The sequence below is a fragment of the Leopardus geoffroyi genome, chromosome A2 (genome assembly GCF_018350155.1).
Source record: "Leopardus geoffroyi isolate Oge1 chromosome A2, O.geoffroyi_Oge1_pat1.0, whole genome shotgun sequence".
NCBI lineage: Eukaryota > Metazoa > Chordata > Mammalia > Carnivora > Felidae > Leopardus > Leopardus geoffroyi.
In genome coordinates, this window is record NC_059331.1 from 18,735,807 (window position 1) to 18,758,502 (window position 22,696).

At 57.1% G+C, this 22,696-nt stretch overlaps 4 protein-coding genes across 12 annotated transcripts in view; 3 read left to right on the top strand and 1 right to left on the bottom strand.

Annotated features, from left to right (window-relative positions):
• Positions 1-5,884, top strand: part of BSN (bassoon presynaptic cytomatrix protein) — a 95,457-nt gene extending 89,573 nt beyond the window's left edge. For both annotated transcript variants that reach the window (XM_045496851.1, XM_045496853.1), the window contains one exon: positions 1,852-5,884. The gene's annotated coding sequence lies outside the window, so the exon portion shown is untranslated. The remainder of the gene's footprint in view (positions 1-1,851) is intronic.
• A 2,121-nt stretch (positions 5,885-8,005) lies between these two features.
• APEH (acylaminoacyl-peptide hydrolase) lies at positions 8,006-17,046 on the top strand. Of its 4 annotated transcripts, XM_045496865.1 has the most exons (22): positions 8,006-8,134; positions 8,210-8,342; positions 8,912-9,038; positions 9,424-9,517; positions 9,624-9,699; positions 9,790-9,953; positions 10,121-10,258; positions 10,356-10,447; positions 10,525-10,565; positions 10,650-10,771; positions 11,302-11,362; positions 12,554-12,651; positions 13,285-13,336; positions 14,160-14,248; positions 14,700-14,838; positions 15,330-15,413; positions 15,494-15,574; positions 15,918-16,006; positions 16,096-16,286; positions 16,395-16,497; positions 16,583-16,689; positions 16,779-17,046. In XM_045496865.1, exons 1-22 carry the CDS (start codon positions 8,123-8,125, stop codon positions 16,882-16,884), a joined length of 2,199 nt encoding a protein of 732 aa, XP_045352821.1. In that variant the 5' UTR covers positions 8,006-8,122; the 3' UTR covers positions 16,885-17,046. The 4 variants fall into 4 exon arrangements, with proteins under 4 accessions (XP_045352821.1, XP_045352820.1, XP_045352823.1 ...); XM_045496864.1 differs by having other exon boundaries at positions 16,395-16,689; XM_045496867.1 differs by lacking the exon at positions 10,121-10,258.
• Positions 17,047-17,452: 406 nt separating this feature from the next.
• On the bottom strand, positions 17,453-22,163 carry MST1 (macrophage stimulating 1). 5 transcript variants are annotated; one of them, XM_045496872.1, is made up of 18 exons: positions 22,036-22,163; positions 21,254-21,401; positions 21,069-21,181; positions 20,871-20,985; positions 20,653-20,789; positions 20,458-20,574; positions 20,196-20,314; positions 19,847-20,015; positions 19,547-19,677; positions 19,362-19,483; positions 19,099-19,235; positions 18,978-19,013; positions 18,771-18,891; positions 18,527-18,604; positions 18,248-18,394; positions 18,060-18,166; positions 17,818-17,957; positions 17,453-17,690 (listed from the first exon to the last, which is right to left on the bottom strand). In XM_045496872.1, exons 1-18 carry the CDS (start codon positions 22,127-22,129, stop codon positions 17,529-17,531), a joined length of 2,193 nt encoding a protein of 730 aa, XP_045352828.1. In that variant the 5' UTR covers positions 22,130-22,163; the 3' UTR covers positions 17,453-17,528. The 5 variants fall into 5 exon arrangements, with proteins under 5 accessions (XP_045352828.1, XP_045352827.1, XP_045352825.1 ...); XM_045496871.1 differs by having other exon boundaries at positions 19,362-19,464; positions 19,847-20,031; XM_045496869.1 differs by having other exon boundaries at positions 19,547-19,580; positions 20,454-20,574.
• Positions 22,109-22,696, top strand: part of RNF123 (ring finger protein 123) — a 31,922-nt gene continuing 31,334 nt past the window's right edge. The window contains exon 1 of the mRNA XM_045496857.1: positions 22,109-22,627. The gene's annotated coding sequence lies outside the window, so the exon portion shown is untranslated. The remainder of the gene's footprint in view (positions 22,628-22,696) is intronic.

Sequence of the window (22,696 nt, forward strand, 5' to 3'; positions counted from 1 at the left end):
CGTGCTGGTGACTTTGCTCCAGACAGTCTGGTGAGGCCTGAGTCCCCAGTGCTGCAGACCGTAGTAGCCATGAGCATGAACTTAAAACACTGTTGGCTTTCACAGGCTGAGCTCATGACCTGCAAGATGGAAGAGCAAAATGAGAAGTGAGGCAGACAGGAAGAGGACAGAGAGGAGAGGGAGGTCACTGGACAGGCAGTCTCAGCCCCTAGCCAGGTCAGCCCAGGGAGAGAGTGGAAGGGCCTCTGCGCAGGGGCCGTGGCTCTGCCTGGGCTGCAGTGGCCAACACGGGATGAGAAGCCTTCTCCTGGAACCCTCTCTGGTCCCAGCCCAGCCTCTGTGGCAGAGGAGGAGGTAGCGCATCATCCAGGATGGCAGGGAGGGTAGCCTGGCTAGTGGCGCTGCTCTGTGCACGGCCAAGGGCCACCTTCTACCATTCCATAACCCTGGGGCCTTCTCCCTCCCCTTCCTTCGCCACCTCTCAGGTTAAGAGTTTAGAGGTTTGTGTGCTTCTCGTGGTGAGCAGGCAGGTGTGTGGCAGGGCCAGAGAGTCAGCGAACAAATCACAAGGGCGCCCAGGCCAGGGCTGCTTGTAGGAAGGAGCTGGGTGTAGTGGCAGAAGGGCTGCCTGTCTCTGGAGGAACAGTGGGGGCCCTAGAAACGTCCGGTCTCTCATCCACTTAGCCGTTTATTCCACAAATGTTTGTCAAGTCCTAGGCAGGTGCCAGGCCCTGTTCCAGGTGCGAGGGATACAGCAGGAGATAAAACCAGGTCCCTGCCCTCCAAAGTGGACAGTCCATTTAAGGGGGACAGAGAAAAAATAAGTAAAAAAAAAACACTAAAGGTTAAAAAGGTAATTTCTGAAGGTGGTAAGTGTTATGAAGCCAGTGAAGCAGGGTTGTGGGGCAGGGGGTCTGCTCTAAAGAAAGTAGTCAGTGTGAGGTAAGGCTTGAGGCGGGACGATGTTGGGATGGGACAGGTGGGCCTTCAGGCCAGACAAATGGCCGGCAGAGCCAGAGCCACAGCAAGGGGAGAGACGGTCAGGGTGAAGTCTGAGGGGGTGAGAGCCAGCTCGGGTGGGCTTTGTAGGCCAAAGTAAAGAGCCTGGAATTTGTTTTAATTACAGTAGCCACAGTGCAGCACCCCCAGCGTTCTTCCTGCCTTCACCCCACTACAGCGGGCTCCCTGCTGCTTTCCCGCCCAGCCGGATGTTTCCTTGGAGTTGCCCTGGAACAGATGTGAAATCAGAAATTGTGCTGAAGGGAAGGAAGGGCAGCCCATGGGCTGGGTTCACGGCAGAACCTACCTTGGGTTTAGGGCTAGGGCTGTGTCACTGAGGAGCAAAAGGAACCACGGGTGTGGTTCTATTCTGCATCCTGCCACACAGCCTGGGTGGGCCAGTGACACCACTAACTTTGTAGTTAAAGGAATCTCCCTCAGGTTCTGGTATCTGGCTAATGATTGGGCCACACGGCCAGCACTTCTCTGAGTGCCCATCTCCTGGTGTCTTCTATGGCCATTTCAGAAGTGGGCTGGGAGAGGTGGGCCATTTTAAACAAAATCCCATCTCCCTCACGCTCAAGCAAGTTATGTTATATTCAAGAAATGTCCCTTCCTGGCCACCTGAATACGCCTTGCTTCCTGTCCTTGTCTTCGTGACCTCAAAATTGCCCAAGCACCTATCTCCCCAAGACTCAATGGGTAGGGACCCCCTGGGTGAGGAAAAGTTGGTCCATCAGCACATGGGCAGATCACCAAGAGGAGGGCAGGGATGGAAAGCAGCTGTCCACAGCTCTTGACAAAATCCTTCTTTCTTTCCTTCTTTCCCCCTTCCTCTTTTTCTCTTCTAAGCATCTGCAATCTGGCAAACCCTTGGCCCAAAGACTCACACGAGGTGGGACGTGGCAGGCAGGCCTCCGTTGAGAACGGGATGTTTTCTAACAGCAGCTGTCTGGGTGAAGCATCTGCTGGACACGTTGAGACCACTGGCCCCGGGGGACCCGTGATTGTCTTTCCAGAGACACTGCTCTCCTCAGGGCGCCACCTTCAAGGAATAGCCTTCGCTGGGAGGGAGGAGCCCTCTCCGGACACCCTGCCACCTCGGCAGTCCTGCTGCTCTTCCCACAGCCGCCTTTCTGCGGCCCGGCCAGCCAGGCTTCCTATGCGTTATACACAGAGTTTGGGCACAGGCTGCCTCTTTTTGACGGACACTGCCCTCCCTCCACGATGCCAGAAGTTTTTCCACAGCCTTGGAGAGGGGCTTTGACTGAGGGCTGGGGGCCCCGGGCTCCGTTTCCTTCACATTCCAGCTGGCCCGGATCCCTCTGTGGCCACAGGGCCCTGCTCCCCTCACCCTGCCCTCTGGGTGACATTGGAGCAGACTTCCATGTGGCCAGCATGGGGTTGGGAGAACTTTACAAATATTAGGACCTAACACTGTCTCATCGCTGAAATAAGAGGCCATAGCACCGAAAAGCAGCGTGGGCACTGGCTGAGGCTTCTCCCAGCCCATGGGTGGCAGCATGCTAGCACGCCTGCCACCATCTCAAAGCCATCCGCCCCCCCCCCGCCCCCGCCCCCGCCCCCGAACTCCCCAGCCATCGTGAGCATCCCAGCGACACCGCCATCATCTTGAGCAGCCAGCTCCTTGTTCATACACCTGGGGATTTCTTTTGATTTCAAGAACAGCCTTAATCATTTCCGTTTGATTTACGTGTATACCTCATAAGCAGTTTTCTTTTGTTTCTCTTTCTCCCCCTTCTTTTTCTTTGCTCGCCTCCTTGCCTCTCCCCTCCACCACCACCTGTGACCGATGGTTTGGTTTCCTCTCTGCTCTGCCCCTGATCAGCACAGGGAGAATGTTGACTCAGAAGCAATAGGGGGCAGCAGGCCACCAAGAGCACAACCCCAGGGCGAGGTCTAGGAAGGCCCCTCAGCCCGCCTCTGTTTACTGTGCAATCCAGTCCTTCTTAAGCCATCACCAGTGGGCGTGCTCAGAGCAGAGGGGCCAGGGCTTCTGCCATGCGAGGGCAGGGCCCAGAGCCCTGTGCTGGGGAGTATGGCACCGTCCACCCACCTGGCGTACTGGGCGGCATTCCTCCCCAAGGCCCTTACCTTGGGGGCCTCCCTTCCTCTTGGGCACCCCCACCAGTCTCATCTCTAACGTTCTATGCAATGAAATATAAACCCTCAAAGACAACTGTTAATATTTAATAAATACCATGTTATGTATAAGGAGTTAATTGCAAACATGCAATTGAGAAACTGGATAGATAAGCTCATATCAAACACCGCCCCCCCCCCCGCCCCCTGCTCCCACTGTGTGTGTGAAATTCTCAGTCTGTGGCATGTTTGACCTGTGGCAGGACTCGCTGCTGCCAGGTGAGTCACCGCCTGTCCTGCAGTGGAGCATGCACAGCTCGCAGCCTTTTTGCACGATTTCATCCATTTTAACTGCTCCACCCTCTTGCTTGGGAGTTCTTTTTGCCTCAGAACCTCTCCTTCAGGAGTGCTTCTAGCTGACTTCTGCACGAGCTAGTGAGGACCTGCTGGAATTGTTGCCTGAGCGTGCAGGCTGCGGGGCGGGCAGAGCAGGGCCTCGCACACCTTGCAGGTTTCTCGGACCAGGATAGCAGGTGAAAAGAAGCCTTTGGAGTAGACATGCTGCTGGAGCCCACACAGGAGTGTGTGGGTGAACATTCTGAAGGTTTGCTGTATGATTTCCATCTGTAAGTCACTCCCCCTCTTATCCCATCCCTGAGCCAGAGGCGTCTGGCCACCCCTTTCAGTGGGACATGGCTCAGGCACAGAGCTGGGCTGTGTCTTTGGCCAGAGACACAGAGGCAGGGTCTGGCTATGTCCTAGGGACCCCAGATCCTGACTGTACCTGCTCCGTGCCTCTTCTTTGTAGCTCGGTGGGGGCTCCAAGGTCTGTGAGCCAAGAGATCTAGGCTGGGACAAGGGGATCAGCAAGTGCTCAGTAAGAGCTAGGTCTCTGGCACTTGTGGCAAGGACAGCTAACAATGCCATCTTGGACCAGAGCAGGTGTTCACATAGACAGTGGCTTCACGCTGAGTTTCTTGGGAAGCTTTTCAATAGCAAAATTCACAGAAGGTTCTTTTGTGACGCTCTTTCCATCTGTCTCCAGGACCTAAACTCCCTGCCCCCCCCCCCCACCCCTCATCTTGAAGCCCAAGTATCGTACTGCTTGTCAGCTTCTCTGTGACTGAGCCGGGAGTGCAGCAGGCAGTGGCTGTCCAACCCCTCGAGGCCTGGCCTTCCTCCAGTTTGCTTTGGTTTGCACCATGCATTTCTCAGGGGTCCACATTTCTCATACTTTCCTATAAGGTCTACACAGCCCTTCAGAGGGGGATCCTGGCCTACCTCTGGCAGCTGTGGATGGGGCAGGAGGCTGTTGACCTCTGTTTTGGGCCTGTGACCCTGGTCCTCCTGGATTTGGGCTTCACCCATCCCCCAGGACACCTGCCTCATCCCAGCGATCAGGCCTGGGCTGTAAGAGCCCCATCTGAGCAAGGGCTAAGGGAGGCCACTATTCATCACCTTTGACTACCCAGGGCCAAGTCCATGTGGGGATGTGCCTGTGGCTGGACATATGGGGGACCAAGGCAGTAATCCTTCCCACTAAAGGCCAGGGGGTGGGACCAGGAACAGGGAGCAAGCAGGGAGAGGACAGCAGGTCAGCCTCCATCGGGCCCAGTCTTAGGCTCTACAATGTTGACTTTTCAGCAAATTTCCTTTGTGACCAAGCCTTCTGAGTTTGAAATTTCTGACATCTGCCACTCCCCACTGTACCCCCAGGACACATCTGTATCCATCACCCCTTGTGAAGGTGGCTGGAGCAGGCCCCTCTGGGCCACAAGTGTCCCAGCCCTTGTGTAGATGCAGCTGTGACTCTGGAGGCACTGCAGCCAGAGACGGAGGGACCAGCATTTGGTACCTTGGCAGTGGTGGAGCATCGAGCCCATCTCCAAATGGGCAGAGTTTCTGGGATGTGGTCTAGGCCTTCTCCATACCTGCTTCCCCAGTGTCATGAGCAAGGGCATTGTCTCTGCCCACTCCAGGGCCTAATGCACTCACTTCACAGCGACAGTCCCCTCCCACCCACCCACTTAGTCCTTGGGAAGAGAATGTGGTCTCAGGGCCGATGATGAGAGGGCAGCAGTGGCAGTAACTATGGCCTGTCTTGTGGAACCTGTGTGGAGTTTTCTAGGCAGATCCTTTGCCATGGCAGCATGGCCCTTCCCCTGCCCTCATGCCACCCTCCCCCCCATCTGTAAATACTTGTCATCGTGGACTCCGACAGGGTCAGAGGGACAGGCCTGACCAACTGAAACTCCTCAGAGATATCATCTCTGTCTCCCTGGGTACCAGCAGCCCTGCTGCCATGTGCACTGGGGTGGCGCTGGAGAGCCATGGAAATCGTGAGATAACTGTGTGTGTATGCATGTGAACAAGCGTGTGAATGTGTATGTGTGTGCGTGTCTGCCCCACTCAGCCTCTGGGATCAAATCAGCTCCTGCTCTCCCAGCGCAGTGCCCTGGAGAGTGGTGGCTGCCCAAAGCCTTTTCTCTGCTAGCTTCCATGTCTTGTTTTTGCTTTCCCCTCACTCCTTCCCTCCCTCCCTTCTTGCCTCTCTCCCTTTCTTTCCTTCTCTCCTTGGAGGGGGGAAGAGTGCTGTACAAAGTGAAACAAACAAGTTTACAGTTGTAAGTGCAATGACCCGAGTCCTCCACATGACCTTGTGAATTGTGTGCCGTCCTCCTGTGCTCTGTGAGAACTCGTGGTACTTCAGTGTCCCTCCCCCTGTATTGTGACAAGGTAATTCTGTGGTATCAGAATAAAAGGACTTGATATAAACAACCTATAGAATGTCTCTGGGATGGTTTCTGAAATGGTAAGGCTTAGCCAGAGGAACAAAGCCTCAAACTTGTGACAGTCCTGTTTACAGTTAAAGGGAGAAGAGTAAAAGGGGTATGTTGTAGAAGTGTTGGCAAGGCCACAGCTAAGTCTACACCAAGCTGGCCAAAAACAGCGGGTCCTCCACAAACATGCTCAGGGCAGGTCCCAGGTTTGGACCTGGAGGGAGCAGTTAGTTCACTGTGCAGGTGTTGAGGGATGGTGCCTCCAAGGCGGGTGTGTCCAGGCTGTGCCTCTTTCTGGCCCCGGTTCCTGGTTAGCCAGGTGAGCAGGTGCTGCCCCCTGGTGCTGCCAACAAGCACCACACCTATCTACCTTGCTATGTCTACTCCCAACCCCTCAACTCTTGCAGGCTGCCAGACCTTAGTTCTTTCCCAACAGCATGAGTGAACCTCCTTACTAGAGTAACCCAGAGCTGCTAGAAAATTCTTAAGATACAGATAAAGGAAAAGAGTATCAGCCTCACCTCTGACCTTCCTCCAGAGTTAGTATGTTAACATATGTCCTTACTTCCTGTTTTTCTTTTTCATTTTAAACAGAAGCCAGAAGGTGCAGTACCTTCTGTTTTCTAGCCTCCTGTTTATTTCTACATGTTCATCCCAGGTACTTAGACGTTTATTCTCCAATGCCCAGCCTCCAGAGAGTTGCATGATGAATTTATAGCCAGTCTACAGTACACACCCTGAAGGCTGGGCACCACAGTCCCGATTTTCCTTAAAATAATAAATAACACTGTGATGAACATCTTAGTTTTCAACCTTTCCACTCAGCTTGGTGGCTGCGGTCACTCTTTCCTCTCAGTTCTGGCCTTGACAGGCTTGTACAAACTCGGTGGTCACAAGTGCAAGTGGCCTCAGAGAGTAGGGACTGTTCTTACTTAACTAGTCCAATGTGGTTGATGGGGAAGGGGAAGCTGCAGTCCAGGCAAGTGGGGAATCTCAGAGGCAAGGCAGAGTGCAGGAAGCCTGGTCCCTGAGGTGTGGAAGACCACCCAGGCTCAGGGTATATGGAGTAGGGGACATCCCTACTAGCCTGACTGCTACCCAGTCTCTCCTGCCCTCCTCTGCCATCATAACCCACCCAGTCCTGTGCCACTGCACTGAGGGAGCCTACCTGCCCAGGTTCTCCTGTCCACGGGAAGTTTTCTGGTTCTGGGTGCGGCCTGACCCCCATCAGGCCCTCTGCACCCAAAAGTTTTGGATGAGGCCTGGGGAGGTAAGATCCACCCACCCTCTCATGATCCCCAATAAGGTGCCACTTGAGCAGGGCGGTTGAGGGCTGCAAGGACAGATAGCTCTTAGAGTAGGCCTGGTGGCCGATAAGCCCAGGCGACACCCGGAGAGCTCAGCAACCGCCCTTCTTTAACCCGCACCCCAGGGCTCTGCGCGCTCCGCCAGAGGAGTGCACCTCGGTCCTTCTCTCCGCATCTACCTGGGAGCCCCTCCAGAACAGAGACTGGTACCTGCTGGTGAATGTTTGCTTCGTAATGGACCAGGAGGAACAGTCAGCCCCAGGGCGCGGAAGATGCCTGCTGGGGCCAGCTTCAGCCCCTACCTCGCCTCTCCTGGACACGCCCTCTTCGCCTTTTCGTGGATCCGACCCTTATTTGGCTCTGCCCGGTCCCGCCCCGCCCTTATCTTCAAAGATCTGTTGATCCGCGTCCCCCACCCCCCCAAGGCCCTGTGCTTCTTAGGGCCCACCCCCGTCCGACCTAGCTTCTTTCACCTCACTGGCTATTCCCGACTCAGACCTCACCTCCTCGCTCGAGCCACGTAACTGCTCACAGGCCCCGCACTGCCTACAGATCGATCCTGTATTCCGTTTCCTAGAGCCAGCCCCTCTACTCAGAGACTTCATTTCCTCCTCTCCTAGTACCAGGTCTGGGATTTGGCCTCAGTCCAGTTCGCCCTCCCGGAAATGCCTGTTCCTTTCCTCCAGATACCTGCCCCCACCCTCCCGGACTCCCGGGTCCAAAGCTCAGACGACTGACTCACAGAACTCGCGTCCTCACCCTTGAGGTTCCGCCCCTCTGCTTAGGGTCCTCGCCCATTCGTCAGAACACCCGCCCCTCCCACTATGCTCGGTGGCTCAACAGGCGGGGCCGTTCCTGGCTCCGCCCCCCGGAGCCTCACTTCCGGGCGCCAGCACGCACCGCCCCGTCCCGCCCCGGCGGCCGAGCGGTATCATGGAGCGCCAGGTGAGGGCTCGGCCCGCGGTGCCCGTGGCCCCTGCAGCCCGAGCCGGGCCTGACCCTGGTGTGTCCCCTGCGCAGGTGCTGCTGAACGAGCCCGAGGAGGCGGCGGCGCTGTACCGGGGTCTTAGCCGCCAACCCGCGCTGAGCGCCGCCTGCCTGGGCCCGGATGTCACCACGCAGTACGGGGGCCGCTATCGGACGGTGCACACCGGTGTGTGTATGGAGGGGAATCGAGTGGCAGGCCCATTCCGGGGCCGTGCGCTCTCGTGGAGAGAAGGGAGATGTGGAGGGCTTTATGCTTGACAGTGCACACGAGTGTGTGGAAGAAGACAGGGCTTGGAGAACGTGGGCTTAGGGGTGGGAGGGTGCACCCCTCAGAGGACCCTACATACAGGTGTATGGGGGACGCTGCTTGGTGTGTTCTGGCATGGTGCCCTTGATTGCATGAGTTGAGCGTGTGGGAGTAGAATTCAGACCGGGATACATGGCGTGGGCCTTGTAGGCTCACCTCCTCAACCTATCCCCTACACGTGCCAGGCTCCTGTCAAGTTCTAGAGTGGAGGGTGGTGGCTGCTGGGAGCAGTAGTGATTTCTCTCTTGACATGCCATCGGCTCAGGCCTACACCTGAGTTGTGGCCAAGTGTTGTCCATCCTGCATCCAGTATATCTGGAGACAGACTGGGGAGGTGGGCTGGGCCTTCCTAGGGTGGGGGCAGTGTTGAGAGGAGCCTGTACTGGGACTGGTCAGTCTTGATAGCAGTCTCATGCCTGTCCTCACAGAGTGGACACAGAGGGACCTGGAACGCATGGAGAACATCCGATTTTGCCGCCAGTACCTGGTGTTCCACGACGGGGATTCAGTGGTGTTCTCAGGGCCTGCAGGCAACAGTGTGGAGACCCGCGGGGAGTAAGTTTGAGGGAAGAAGCTTGTGGGCAAAACCATAGCCATCTGCAAACCTTTTATGAAAGCCTTGTGTACCATGTGTCTTGGTGCAGGTAGGGCCCTGAAGGGAGGCCAGGAGCCAGGTTCTTGCCCCTTGTAAGCTCAGTAACATGGCCTGATAAGCATTGGAGGCTTTGTCCACATTTGGGCCCGGACTAGAGCCCATGGAGCTTCAGGGAGGCTGGGGAGAGTACAGTCTCTGCACCAGGCAGGAGAGGCAAGGCCAGGGCTGCAGGGGCTGATGTGGGACCAAAGTGTCAAGAATCTTGTCTAAGAGGTTGTGGTCAATAAGGGGGCAGGATGGGGCTATCACTGTATAATCCCGAACTGCTACCTGTGTTCTCTTCAGGCTGCTGAGCAGAGACTCTCCTTCAGGCGCCATGAAAGCTGTGCTGCGCAAGGCTGGAGGCACGAGCCCTGGGGAGGAGAAGCAGTTCCTGGAGGTGAGTCTGCATGAGACCAGGTCGTGGGCAACTGGGGGCTCAGTCCCACAGATGAGGTTCTGTTGTGGGGAGGGGGACAGGTAACCTGATGCCCAGATGTCCTCAGGTCTGGGAGAAGAACCGGAAGCTCAAGAGCTTCAACCTGTCGCTGCTGGAGAAACATGGGCTTGTGTATGAGGACGGTGAGACAGCTGGCTGGTGAGCAGACAGGGTGGACAGGAGGGGCAGCCATAGCCCAGGGCTCCCCCCTGATCAGCCTTCCTTGCACCCAGACTGCTTTGGCTGCCTGTCCTGGTCGCACTCGGAGACACACTTGTTGTATGTGGCAGAGAAGAAGCGCCCCAAGGCTGAGTCCTTCTTTCAGACAAAAGCCTTGGACATCAGTGGCAGCGATGATGAAATGGCCAGGCCGAAGAAGCCAGACCAGGCTGTCAAGGTGCTCATGTTCATGGCCAGTCCAAGAAGGGCCTTCTGGGCAGCCTAGGGCTCAGCGTGCTCCCTGCCCACATTGTGCCTGCCAGAACTGGGGGCGGGGGGGGGGGTGGCGCTGGCTTCTAAGGGGCAGGCAAGACAGGCTGGGCATTGAGTGTCTTGTGTTCTTAGGGGGATCAGTTTGTGTTTTACGAAGACTGGGGAGAAAACATGGTTTCCAAAAGCACTCCTGTGCTCTGCGTGCTGGATGTTGAGAGCGGCAACATCTCTGTGCTTGAGGGGGTCCCTGAGAGTGTGTCCCCTGGACAGGTTAGCACTGACTTGGCCTACCCCACTCCTGGAGTCTGGGGGGCCCTGCTTGAGCCACTGCTCCTTGTTCACACTTGCCCTGGGGTTTTGTTTACAGGCATTCTGGGCCCCTGGAGACACAGGTGTGGTGTTTGTAGGTTGGTGGCATGAGCCCTTCAGGCTGGGCATCCGCTTCTGCACCAATCGCAGGTGAGGAAGCAGAGCAGGACAGGGGGCCTCACAGCTCAGGCTGGTTCTGAAGCTGAGTGTCTCTCTGGTGGTTCCAGGTCAGCCCTTTACTACGTGGACCTCACCGGGGGTCAGTGTGGTAAGTGCTGGTGCCCACCTGTGCTTTGTTGACACACGCTGGCCTTGCCAGCCTGCATGATGCTCACATTTTCATCTGGTCTAGAGCTTCTCTCAGATGACTCTTTGGCTGTGTCCTCTCCCCGGCTGAGCCCAGACCAGTGTCGCGTCATCTACCTGCAGTACCCATCTCTGGTCCCCCATCATCAATGTAGTCAGCTATGTCTGGTGAGCTGGAGGTGGGCGGGGAGTGGTCAGCAAGAGGAAGGGATGGTGGATGAGAGCAGAAGGGTCAGCTTCATCTCCTCATGGGCCCCTTATGGGCACCCTTCTGTCCTGGGTGCCGTGATGGTGTGAGTTCTGCCTGTCTTCCCAGGGCCAGTCCCTGGAGGCTAAGCATGCTGGCATGGGGTGGGGGGGGCTTTGCTGTCAGGACTTACCACCTTGGAGCACCCTCTGTCTACGAGAATGCTCCTCCTTTTTCTTCTCATCGGCCAGGCTCTGCAAGGGGCTAGGATAAAGTGTGCAGTTAGAGTCTTAGTCCTTCCCCAAGAAGAGCTCTGGGCTCCCTGTGAAAGTCAGAGGCCCCTCCGGATGTCTGTCCAGGTCACCAGAAAGGAGATACATTGGGCTTGTCTCAGGTCCTCCCCTCCCCTGAGGCTACCCAGGGTTATCAGAGAAGAGGATGGGTACAGAGCTCTGTGCCTGCAGGACGCTGCCAATCCCTTGGTGGGCCTGAGCAGGGTGTTCTCTTGCAGTACGACTGGTATACCAAGGTGACTTCAGTGGTGGTGGACGTCATGCCTCGGCAGCTGGGAGGTAAGGGGTGTGTCTTTGGGTGGATGCAGTGAAGCCTGCAGTTCTGTTTTCCCTCCATCTGTCATTTGCATGCAGGGCCAGCTGCCTCAGCTCTTCTTTCCTGGGTTCCGTCTGAAGTATCCCTCCCTGTCGGGCCAGCCCCATGACCAGCCTGCACAGGGAGTGGGGCCATCACCATAGGGAGCAGTTCTGATAGAAGGAAGTCAGCTGGACCAAAGCTGAGATCAGAGTGGCCCAAGCTGGCAGGTTTAGATGGTTTCATCCCCGTGCTGCAGCTCCTCGGTAGACCTTATGTTTCCAATGGCTGGTTAAATCCTCTGTTCCAGTGGGGTCTCAGAAAGTGCACTAGGTTGGAATGTCCTACTTGAAATGCTCCAAGCTCAAGGGTACTGCATTGTTCCACTCCCAGTCCCCACCCTAGCGTTTGTCCCATCCAAGCCTTTGAGTCAGTGGGGTCTCTGGGTGGGTGGCTCTTGGCCAACAGGGTCTGGTCACAGTCTCAAGTGTTCACTGCTTTGTTTGGGATCCTGAACCATACCAAGGACCTGAGGGGTTATAGTCTCTTTGTTCAGGACACCTGCTCAGTTCCAGGGGTCCACTGAACAAGATATGTTGTCTTTATCTTCTTTTGGGGTTGCAGGGATACAGTGGTGGGGATCTGGTTTGAATCCCAGCTCTGTTCCTTATTAGCTATGGGTCCTTGGGTGGTGTCCTCACCTCTTTGAGCTTCATTTGTTATCTGTGTGGGGATGGATCTGTGCTTCTTTATAGCATTGTAGTGAGGGTTAAATGAGTGATGTTGAAGTATGGGATTTATTCAGCCCTCTTTGCCAGGCACTCTGCTAAACGCCATAATGGACAGAAAGGTGTCATCTTGGTTACAGCACTTGGTCCCTATCAGAGACCCAATAAGAGCAGTTCATAGGAGAGCCAGTGCTTTTCTTCCAAGCAGCTATGGTTTCTCTCAGAACCTCTTGAACTCTGCCTCTCCTGGGTCCTCAGAGGTGTCCACCCCCAGCCCCCTCTTCAGGCACCCCCTCATCACCTAGGGTATCCCCATGTGTAAGACTGCCATTCTGTCACAGCTGCAGGGGCCTCTTGTGAATTCCTCAGCAGCCCAGCCTGCCTCATAGTCTTGACCTCCCATACCTCCACTGCCAGATATAGCCCTCAGCCCTCCCATCTTTGCAGAGGACTTCTCTGGGATCTACTGCAGCCTTCTGCCTTTGGGATGCTGGTCAGCTGACAGCCAGAGAGTGGTTTTTGACTCAGCTCAGCGTAGCCGGCAGGTAAGGGGCCCTGTGTTGAGAGGCAGACTCTCTGACCAACCTCCAGGAGCCCTGGGCCTGGGGCATAGCATATGCACACTGCTAGCTGGAATTCCTAGCCATAAGGTCTTGTGAGTCCCTTCCCTGCCTGCCCCTGTCCTGGACTTACTTTTTCTTGAGGAGGCTGCTGCCTGCCCTGGTGCCCCACGACAGAACCCTTGGCCTTTCCTCCTGAGGCAAATGTGTGATTCCCCTTCTCCCAGGCATTTCCAGCTGGAGAACAAGGGGGCTGCCACTAGGGTGGGTCCCCAAACACTATACAGGGAACTGACAGAGATGGGACAGAGGCTTTCTCCCAGGAATTGGGTGGAGACACCTACAGTGTGCCAGACTTTTGAGTGTGATATCATTTGTTCCTCGTGCTACTTCAGGGGCTCGGAGGCATTCCTTGCCTTGCCCAGAGTCAGGCAGCAAGTTGTGATGGGGCTGGGATTTGAGTCCAGGCCTTCAAGCCACTACTTACTGCACTGAGGAGCTGTTGCCATAATTGCTTACAGCCCTGCCCTGGCCCACAGGTCCCTAAGAGAGGAGGTGGGAGAGGGACTCATAGGGCTCTTGGATGTGGTGCCACATGTGGGCTCCTCTTTGCTTCAGGACCTGTTTGTTGTGGACACCCAGATGGGCACTGTGACCTCCCTGACAGCTGGTGAGCAGGGCTGGTGAGCAAGCCAGCCAGGCCAGGGGTGGGACTGGGACTCCAGCACATGGGGCAGTAGTGGCACTCTGGGCCACTCTGCACCGCTGACTGTTCTGCAGCCTTTACTGCATCTCTCAAGGACCCTGACCATGCAGGACCTTCCCAGCCAACAGACTGCCTCCCTTCTCCACTCTGCTCTGCACATCCCGGCCCTGCTTCCGCACACCCCTGCTCCTCAAACCTACAAAGTTTTCTCTTGCCAAGATCTGCCAGAGTCATCCTTCCCTGGCCTCCAAAACCTCAGAGGCGGCTCTGCCATCCCAAGGCTCATGAGGAACCCTGTGTTGGCTCCCTCATCTTCCTCTTATGTGGGCCTGTGATGCTGCCACTAAAATGTCTTTTGAGTTCTATGCCTGCCCTGACAATAGTCATTCCTCCACAAAGCTTTCAAAGTATTGTTCCTAAACTGTATTGCATGATACACTCCCTGCTTAAGAATCTCCTTGGACCCCACTGCCCAGAATCAGCAGCACTCCAACCCCCCAGGCCTAGCTGCCAGCCTTGAAGACTGTAGTCATTAAGTGGTGGGTGGACGTGCCATGGAAGTCTGTTGTGTCCCCAGATCTGGCAGTCCCTGGGCTTAGTTAGCATCTGCTGGATGAACAAGGGACTAAGCAGGAGGCTCGCCCATGGCTATGTGCAGTAGGGTGTCCTTTTGTGGGTGTCCCTTTGCTTCTCAAGGTAAAAGGGAAACCTTGGAATACAGCCACCAGCCTGGGACTCTGGTATGCAGGGAGTGGGTGGGAAAGGTGGTAGCATCTGCCTTCTCCAGGGGGTTCTGGTGGAAGCTGGAAGCTGCTGGCAATTGACCGGGACCTCATGGTGGCACAGTTCTCCACGCCCAGCCTGCCCCCAAGCCTGGTGAGTGTTGGTGGGTCCCAGACCAGGAGGTGAGGGTTCTGAGTAGGCAGAGCTCCCTAGGTCAGAGAACTGGCCTGAGTCTGACTATGGCTGGTTAGCATTTGAGAGACCAAGACGCAGGCCCAGGATGGTCCACAAGGTCTGGCACCCATTGGAACTACCAGGTGTAGGTCTGCTCTATAAAGAACAGGGTGCCTGGGAAAGTGGCCAATACTCTGACGTAGCAGAACACAAGGAGACAGTAGAACCTAAAGGCTCAGAAGGGAGGTGTGTGCGTGTTTGTGCCTCTGTATATACCAGCTCACAACAGGAGTCTCTCTGGAGGATGTACCCTCTGGAGGTGGGTAGAAGGCCCAAGCATAGTGAGAGCTGCCCACCTCCCACCCTGGGCAGAGGTAGAAGGGCAGGGAGGCAGCCAGACCACCTATGACACACTCTTTCCCCTTGGCAGAAAGTTGGGTTCCTGCCTCCTGCAGGGAAGGAGCAGGCAGTATTGTGGGTGTCCCTGGAGGAGGCTGAGCCTATTCCGGACATCTCCTGGGCCATCCGGGTACTGCAGCCACCGCCAGAGCAAGAGAATGTGCAGTATGGTGAGCTGGGCCATGGCAGAGGGACACCTTCTCCAAGTTCCCCAGCACACGGCTTCTGTGGTCACCGTTCTTGCCTCCGGTCTCACATTGTGGGGTTTCTTGGGATTACCTCTAAGAGGTTTTCTGTTCCTCTTAGGCACGGTTATGGGGAATAGCATCTGGGTATCTGGACACCTACTCTGGGTATCAGGGCTGGGCATCACCAGGCCAAATCCTCTGCGGTAGGGAAACCAAGGCTCAAAGAAGACAGGCCTTATTTGAGGTCTCTGGCCACCCCTCATCCAAAATGCTGTTCCAACTGATTGGGGTCCTTGACTAGGGCAGGAGTGTGACTCCTGGGGTCCAAGTGTCTCAGTGCAGGCTACCTTGGCCAGATCACTCTTCCAGAGGTCAGCCCCAGCTACAGCTACAGCTCAGGTAGCTGCAGCTACAGCTCAGGAAGCCCCTGGGCAGCAGGACTGGCTCTGCTGACTGCTGTCTTTTCCCTGCAGCTGGCCTTGACTTTGAAGCAATCCTTCTACAGCCCAGCAACCCTCCAGATAAGACCCAAGTGCCCATGGTCGTCATGCCCCATGGTAGGCACCTGGTCTAGGAGCCCCTGCCCTCTCATCACTCGTCCTAGCTGGCTCTTTCACCCTCTGCTCCATGTCTGCAGGGGGACCCCATTCATCCTTTGTCACTGCCTGGATGCTGTTCCCAGCCATGCTTTGCAAAATGGGTTTTGCAGTACTCTTAGGTGAGTGAGCAGGGCGCTGTGGCGGTGGTAAGGCTGTGGAGGGTGATGGAGTGGTCTGGTTTGTACAAGCATCATAGGTACCACCCTAGTCTCCAGGCTTCTCTGCAGCCTGGACCTGGCAACCATCACCAGGAACTGGCGTGGCCCAGCCTCAGGCTCCATGGGGACTTCCATGGAAAGTGCTGTGGTCACTGGGCAACAGCCTCAAATCTCTTGGCCCCTTCGCCTTGACAGTCTGTGGTACAGCTGGCCTCAAAGCCTACTTCACAGATGGGTGAAAAGAATGTCCAGAGGGCTGGGCATGTCCCTTAATCACCCTGTCTGGTTCCTCTCTGGCTTCCAGTGAATTATCGTGGTTCTACGGGTTTTGGCCAGGACAGCATCCTCTCCCTTCCCGGCAACGTGGGCCACCAGGATGTGAAGGATGTCCAGGTAGCAGGGGCTGGGGGGTAAACTGTTAGGGTGTGCTCCATTCAGCTGGGTGGGCAGCTGGCTGCAGCACACTCTGCCCCACCCTGTAGTTTGCAGTAGAGCAGGTGCTCCGGGAGGAACACTTTGATGCTGACCGAGTAGCTCTTATGGGTGGTTCCCACGGTGGCTTCCTCTCCTGCCACTTGATTGGTCAGTATCCTGAGACCTACAGTGCCTGTGTAGTGAGGAACCCTGTGATCAACATTGCCTCCATGATGGGCTCCACTGACATCCCTGACTGGTGAGTGTGCTCTACAGGTCCCTGCCCTTCTCTGTCTCACCTCTTACCCCCATGGAGCCCCTACATGCTTCAGGGCTCCTGGGGCTGCATCAGCGCAGTCTCTTGCAGGTGCGTGGTGGAGGCTGGCTTCCCCTACAGCAGTGACTGCCTGCCAGACGTCAGCGTGTGGGCTGAGATGCTGGACAAGTCACCCATCAAGTATACCCCTCAGGTATACATCCCTCCCTCTGCCCAGTGTGCTGCCAATCTGTCCAGAGCCTTGGGGCCCTGCTCACTACCACTCCCCACATCCCCAGGTGAAGACACCGCTACTACTGATGCTAGGCCAGGAGGACCGGCGTGTGCCCTTCAAGCAAGGCATGGAGTATTACCGTGCCCTCAAGGCCCGGAACGTGCCTGTTCGGTGAGTGCATCAGGACAGCCCTGGCAGCTGGTGGGCAGGTGAGCAGGGAGAGCCGTCCAATCTCAAACATTGCTGCCCGACCACTACAGGCTCCTGCTCTATCCCAAAAGCACCCATGCACTTTCAGAAGTGGAGGTGGAGTCAGACAGCTTCATGAATGCTGTGCTTTGGCTGCACACGCACTTGGGCAGCTGAAGCCATGCCTCCCTGCATGAGCTGGTTGGCATAAGCCACACTTTCCTCTTGGAGAGCCCCAGGGTCTGGCAGATCGGCGAGAGGATTCCTGGGCTCTGGACTCCATGGATGGGTGAGCTGAGGAATGTAGGCTATACAGTCATAATAAATAAGGACACAGAATCTGGTTCCTGCTGGTACTTTGTACCAAGCCATCCCTAACTCCAGCCTCACCCTGGGGGTTGAGAGACCATAGGCTCTGGGTGTGGTAACCTTAAGGACCTCACCTACCTCCAATGTGAGAGGGAGGGGACAGCGAGAGGCTCAGCTGCTGCCTGTCAGGGCCAACTGGGATACTCCCAGGCTAGCTGTCTCTGCAGCAGCTCCTTCTGTTAGAAACTGCCCTACACCACCCTTCTCTTACCACCAATTTGTCTAGGGAACTAGTGAGGCCCTGCTCTTCCACAGTGGCCACAGGCTAAGGTAGTCCTAAAAACCAGGTCTCCTAACCCAGCTATGCTGGGCATGAACCACGTGCATACAGCAACTGATTTCCTAGCAGAGGCTAAGAAGCATCCTGCAACAGGTGTAAAGAGGAGAGGCAGCTTTATGTCTGACAACAACCTTTGTTCTCTCTCCAAAGTAAATGGGATTGAAGGCTGGGCCTAGCCCAGCCGCATAACCTTGTGAATCCAGTCCGTAAACACAGAGACACGCATGAAGATGGCTGGCCAGCGGGGCCGGGCGCACACTCGGTTGGGGATTATAATTCCCTCCAGGACCCAGCAGTCATGGGTAAAGCAGGCAAGTGGGCCTCCGTAGTCACCCTGGTAGATGGAAGAACTGGTAAGAGAGCCCTAGGCCAAGGCAGAGACTAGCTCCCTTGTGGATAAAGTAGCCCATTTTCAGCTTCCCAGACCCTCCCTGAGCTGGGAATCGGACCCTGGTACAGACCTCACAGGCTCCCACAGGGGCCAAGAGTCCCTCAGTGCACATCTCACTCTCCCGTATGCGTCCTCGGTGCTTGATGTTACATTCCTGGTTGGAGATGACATTCAGCGAGGCCACATTTAGGACTTTGTTATTCCCTGTACCTACAGTGAGAAGAATGGGAAGGAGAGGGCCTCTGGATAGAATTTGAGGCTAGGCCTCCTGGCCTGGGGTAGTCCATGCCGCTGTGCTGTGCTTTTTCTTACCTTTGGTCTCACCCCAACCTGCGATCTCACACTTGGTACCTGGTGGCACCACATACCTCTCGGGGGGCAGGCAGATGAGTGCCACTCGCTGGTTCAGGGTTACAGGTCTTTAATGGGAAATGAGGGCACTCAGGATGTGAGCCCCCAAGGGTCAGCCCCACCTCACACCTTCTTGACTTGTCACACACCTCTCCAGCTTGAGCAGAACAAGCTGGGAGCCGGAGGGCCCACACACCATCTTGGCCACTGGGACCTGCTGCAGGCCTGGCTCTCCTGGCTGTGGGTTCTGGAACAAGGTGCCCAACCACACCTCATAGCCCATGAGAGGCATATGGCTGGGGGAGAAGCTCTGCTAGATCAGTCATGACACGCAGCCTGCTGCCCCAAGGCTCACCTGGGAAAGGTGGCTAAGGAGAAGAGGAAGGCAGGGGGGTGGGACTGGGTCCCCAAATCTAAGGGAGGCTCACCAGGAGGAGAAGCACTGCCGGGCCGTCAGTACCCACTGCTCCTTCACTAGGGAACCCCCGCAGAAATGCTGGCCCTGCCTGGAGGAGTAGAGATTAGGAGAAAACCGTGAGTTCTGGGACACAGGCTGGACCTGCCATCTCTTGGCCAGGACCTCTGAGGCCAGGGACAGGTTCCCACTCCCCTGGCATTAGCACGGAGGATATATCCTCAGCTCCTCTCTTGAGGAGAGGCAGTGTGCCTCACCGATTGCGCAAGCTGACTGTCCAGGGCGAGTTCCCAGGCTGGCCCCCCACCACACGCAGCTTGGAGCGCTGCTGGTCCAGGCGGGTCACCCTCTTGCCACACTTCTCAAACACCACCTGGTCTGGGGGACAGGATGGGCCGCGGGAAACTCCCAACTAGATGGAGGCCCCAAAGAGACCCCAACCCACACTTGGTCCAAGTGCATACCTGGGGGCTCCAGGATGGACGGTGGTTGGTCGTCATCTGAAAGAACCAATTCACCTGCGTTGAGGGAGCCAGCCTTCATTGGTGGAGGCTGGGGGCGGGGCCCCGAGGGAGGGTCACTTACCACAGCGTCGCAGTGCACAGTAGTCGAACGGAGTACCCGGGTCCGTAGTGTAGCACCAGGGCCCATGGCTATCCCTGTCCGGGTTCCGGCAAAAGTTCTCCTCCAGATGCGCGTGGGGGGCAGAGGTGGGTGTGAACCTGAGTGGGCAAGGGAGTAAAATCCTAGCAAGGTAATCCTGACCCTGCCGGGCTCCAGTTGGAGAGGCTACGGCGTACCGCTTTAGGGTTCGGCAGGGGAGGGGCCGGGCGCGCGGGCCGACTCACTGCGGCACGTGTGGCATCTCTGTGGACCAGTGCTGGCACGGGACACCTTTTCGGGTCCTGTTGACCAAGCCGCGGTACTGCTCCCCCACGCCGTGGTAGCAGTCTGTGACGGGCGGGGATGGCTATTGGCGAGTTCTCGCCCCAGCCCTCCCGCTCCAGGCCTCCAGTTTCAGCTTGGGCCTTACCCTCAGGCCGCACGTCGTCGGCGCAGCGCCGGATCTGGTAACAGAAGGCCACGCGCATGCCAGGCCGTGACGTAAAGCACCAAGGCGCTTCCGAGCCGTCGGGGTTCCGGCAGAAGTTCTCCCGAAGGTCCCTGGGCGGGCGCTTCCCTCAGCTCTTGGTGGGGCCCATCCCGCGGGCCAGCCAGCCTTTGGCTGGAACCCCGCCCCCCCGACCCCCGTCTTTCTTCAAGCGCCGCCCAGGACCCCTCTCCTAACGTCCCCGCCGCAGGAGCACGCCCCCAGCGGCGGCCCGCACCTCACTTGCATGCGTATTTCTCCGGAGCAAAACGATGCTGATGGGGGTTCTGCGCGTCCCACCGCTGGCAGGGTACGCCTGCGGCGGTGGTGTTGGCCGTGCCCCTGTAGCCCTCGCCCTTCCCGCGGAAGCAACTGAGCGTCGTGGCCTCGTGGCGCGGCTGTGCCTCCGACCCTTGGATGGACCAAGGCTGGTCGGAGCCTGAGCGGGAGCTGAGACCCGGGCTGGGGCTGAGGCCGAGGCCAACTCCAGTGGGTCCACCTCCGGGTCACGCCCAGTCGCTCCTCTTTCCCCAGTCAGGCCACGCCCCCACGTTTCCTGGGTGCCCTCCCAGGCCCCGCCCCCGTGCCCTACCGCAGCGAGGGAGGTCGCAGAATTCTCGCTCCACCTTCGGGTCGGTGGTATAGCACCAGGGCCGCTCGGAGCCGTCCGGATTCCGGCAATAGTTGTCGTCCAGATCTTTGTCAAGGAACCTGAGGGCGGTAGCAGGGCGTGAACAAAACTCCGGGACTCGGGCACTGCCTGTCCCCTGCTATTTACCTGGTCCAGCCCCTGGAGTCCTGGCCCCTCCCCTAGCCTGGCCCCCTAGGTGCCGAGCCCGCGCGCACGTACTTGCCGGGCTCAAAGGGGTGCGCGTGTGGCCGCTGCAGGTCCCAGCGCTGACACTCGCGTCCCGACTCGGTGCGGTCCACTGCCCCGCGATACTCCTCGCCATTGCACCAAACGCAAGCGGCTGGAGAGACAGTGCCGGTGGGTTCGTGGACGGGCGTGGGCATGTTCCTCACTCCAGTTTGGACCCAGAGCGGCTTACCTTCCCGGCAGGACTTGATGCCACAGGTCTGGAAGCGCACTGCAGGGTCTGTCGTGTAGCACCAGGGACCTCCTGGGTCCCCGTCGGGGTTTCGGCAGAAGTTCTCCTCCAAGCCGTTCCGGAGTGTGGGTGTGTACCTGGTGCAGAGAGCAGCAATTCAATGCGTGTTGGGGTGGGGGCAGGAGCCAGCCGGCAAGGACAGAGGGGAGGTGTCTTACTTGTGGTCATTGGGGAACCTGTGGTTCCAGCGCTGGCAGGGTAGGCCGCCAGTGGTGATGGCCACCGTACCACGGTACTTGACCCCATTGTCCATGACGCAGGTCCGCACATAGTCTGGGAGCAAGAGACCCATTGTCAGTAAGTCCTGAGGCCTCAGCAGCCCTATCCATGGCCCACCCTTCTCCACAGCCACTTACCTTTCTTTTGGAAGAGATCACAGCGCCCTGAACGTTGCAGCTGTGTATAGGGTGAGTATTGGGTCCATGGCAGCAGTTGGCAGCCGTGGCTGCTCACATTGTAGTGGAAGGCCCTGGGAGGACAAGGCACAGAGTCACCCAGGTTCCCCTGCCACCCAGTCTTATCTAGTCCTGTGGCCACTCACCTGCAGTCCAGTAGGGGCCCGCAACGCCCTGCACACTCCTCAGCATCTGCCACATGTTCTTGCCAAGGCCCAGGCCCCACTGCATGTAGCAGGTGTTGCAGCTCTGTACCCCGGAGCACCTGGAAGTCATTCAAGGGCGAGCGCTGCCCTGCGGGGATGGGCATGCATGTCAATGCATTTATATCAGCACATCCATGCTTGGTTCATTCAGGGGATCAAAGCTACAAGGCCTCTGGGATGGACCCTGTGGGTATGTTCAAAGGTCACACCCCTGTACAGGGTGGGAGAAGCAGGCCCAGACATGGTAGTTATCAACAGTGGGCAAAGTACTAGGCTCAGGTCTAAAACCTACACTTTATGAGAGCAGTGGGTGGTGGTGCCTGCCCTATGGAGCTCATTTCATCTCCCAGATGAGAATGCTAAGGCTCAGGGCTGTTAAATTACCCTGCAAAGACTCAACCCAGGCATTCTGAGTCCAAGTCTGAGCTCTCATCAGCTCTAGGGCATATGTTAGGTTAGAGGGTTAGATCAGGCTCATGAGGGATAATTGCCTGCACGTGTGCAGGCATCTGTGCCGTTTCAATGCTGCCTCAGTGCTACAACAGATGTTCTAACTCAGGCCTGAATAGGCAGGGGCTGCCCAGCTCCGCACAAGAAGCCAAGAGCACTCATTGCTCCATGCCTAGTGGGAAAGTGAGCTCCTGGCTTGAATGGCAGGCTGGGCCTAGCTAGGGCTGACTCCTTCCTGAAGGCAATTGGGGATCAGGGAGCGGGGCACTCACCCGGGACCCTTGAACACTGTGTCAGAAGCAGCAGCAGTGGGAACCACCCCATTCTCCTGGCTGGAGGCTGCACTGTGACCCACCACAGCCGCATCCGGGAAGTTGTGAAACCTGTCCCTACGGGATTGGGTGGCTCTGCCTCCACACCCCCACCCCAGGCCTGCTAGAGCCTGACCTGAGACCCAGTGGCAGGAATGGGGGTGGAGCCAGGCCTCAGGCCCCCTGGGTGAAATGTCAGGCCCCTTACTCTGGCCTATGTAGTGGGCAGGTGCTGGAAAGTTTCAGTGGGGACACTTGATGTGCCCTGGGGTAGGGATGGAGACACCCTGAAGCTCACATTGCTCTGAAGGGGAAGTTAGTGTGGACATAATTGCTGCCAGAGGCTGGGGAGCCCCTGGGTGGTGTGATATTAATCTTTTCTGAGCCTCAGCTTTTCCTCGTAAAGTGGCAAATGTTCCCTGACCCAGCCTCAAAGCAGCCTTCCCCTTTTGCTGTCTTATCTGCCCCAGCTGTAGGCAGGTCAGCCCACGCCCCTGGCAGCAGGGCCCAGAGAGGCTCCCCTTGCCTTGCCACAGGTGCCATCCCAGGAAAGGTAAGCGAGGCGACCTGTCTGGCCTGAATGGAAGTGGGGGTGACAGGTTGCAGGGACCTTGGCAGATAG

Bases quoted from the DNA above. Each gene is read 5' to 3' on its own strand.
- APEH (XM_045496864.1), top strand. The intron at 8,343-8,911 runs GTGTGTGTATGG...CTGTCCTCACAG, and splicing joins CTATCGGACGGTGCACACCG to AGTGGACACAGAGGGACCTG. The intron at 10,448-10,524 runs GTGAGGAAGCAG...TGGTGGTTCCAG, and splicing joins CGCTTCTGCACCAATCGCAG to GTCAGCCCTTTACTACGTGG.
- MST1 (XM_045496872.1), bottom strand. From the start codon at position 22,129: ATGCGGCTGTGGTGGGTCACAGTGCAGCCTCCAGCCAGGAGAATGGGG. The intron at 20,575-20,652 runs GTAAGCCGCTCT...CTGTCTCTCCAG, and splicing joins CATCAAGTCCTGCCGGGAAG to CCGCTTGCGTTTGGTGCAAT. The intron at 19,484-19,546 runs GTAAGGCCCAAG...ACTCGCCAATAG, and splicing joins CGACGACGTGCGGCCTGAGG to CCATCCCCGCCCGTCACAGA.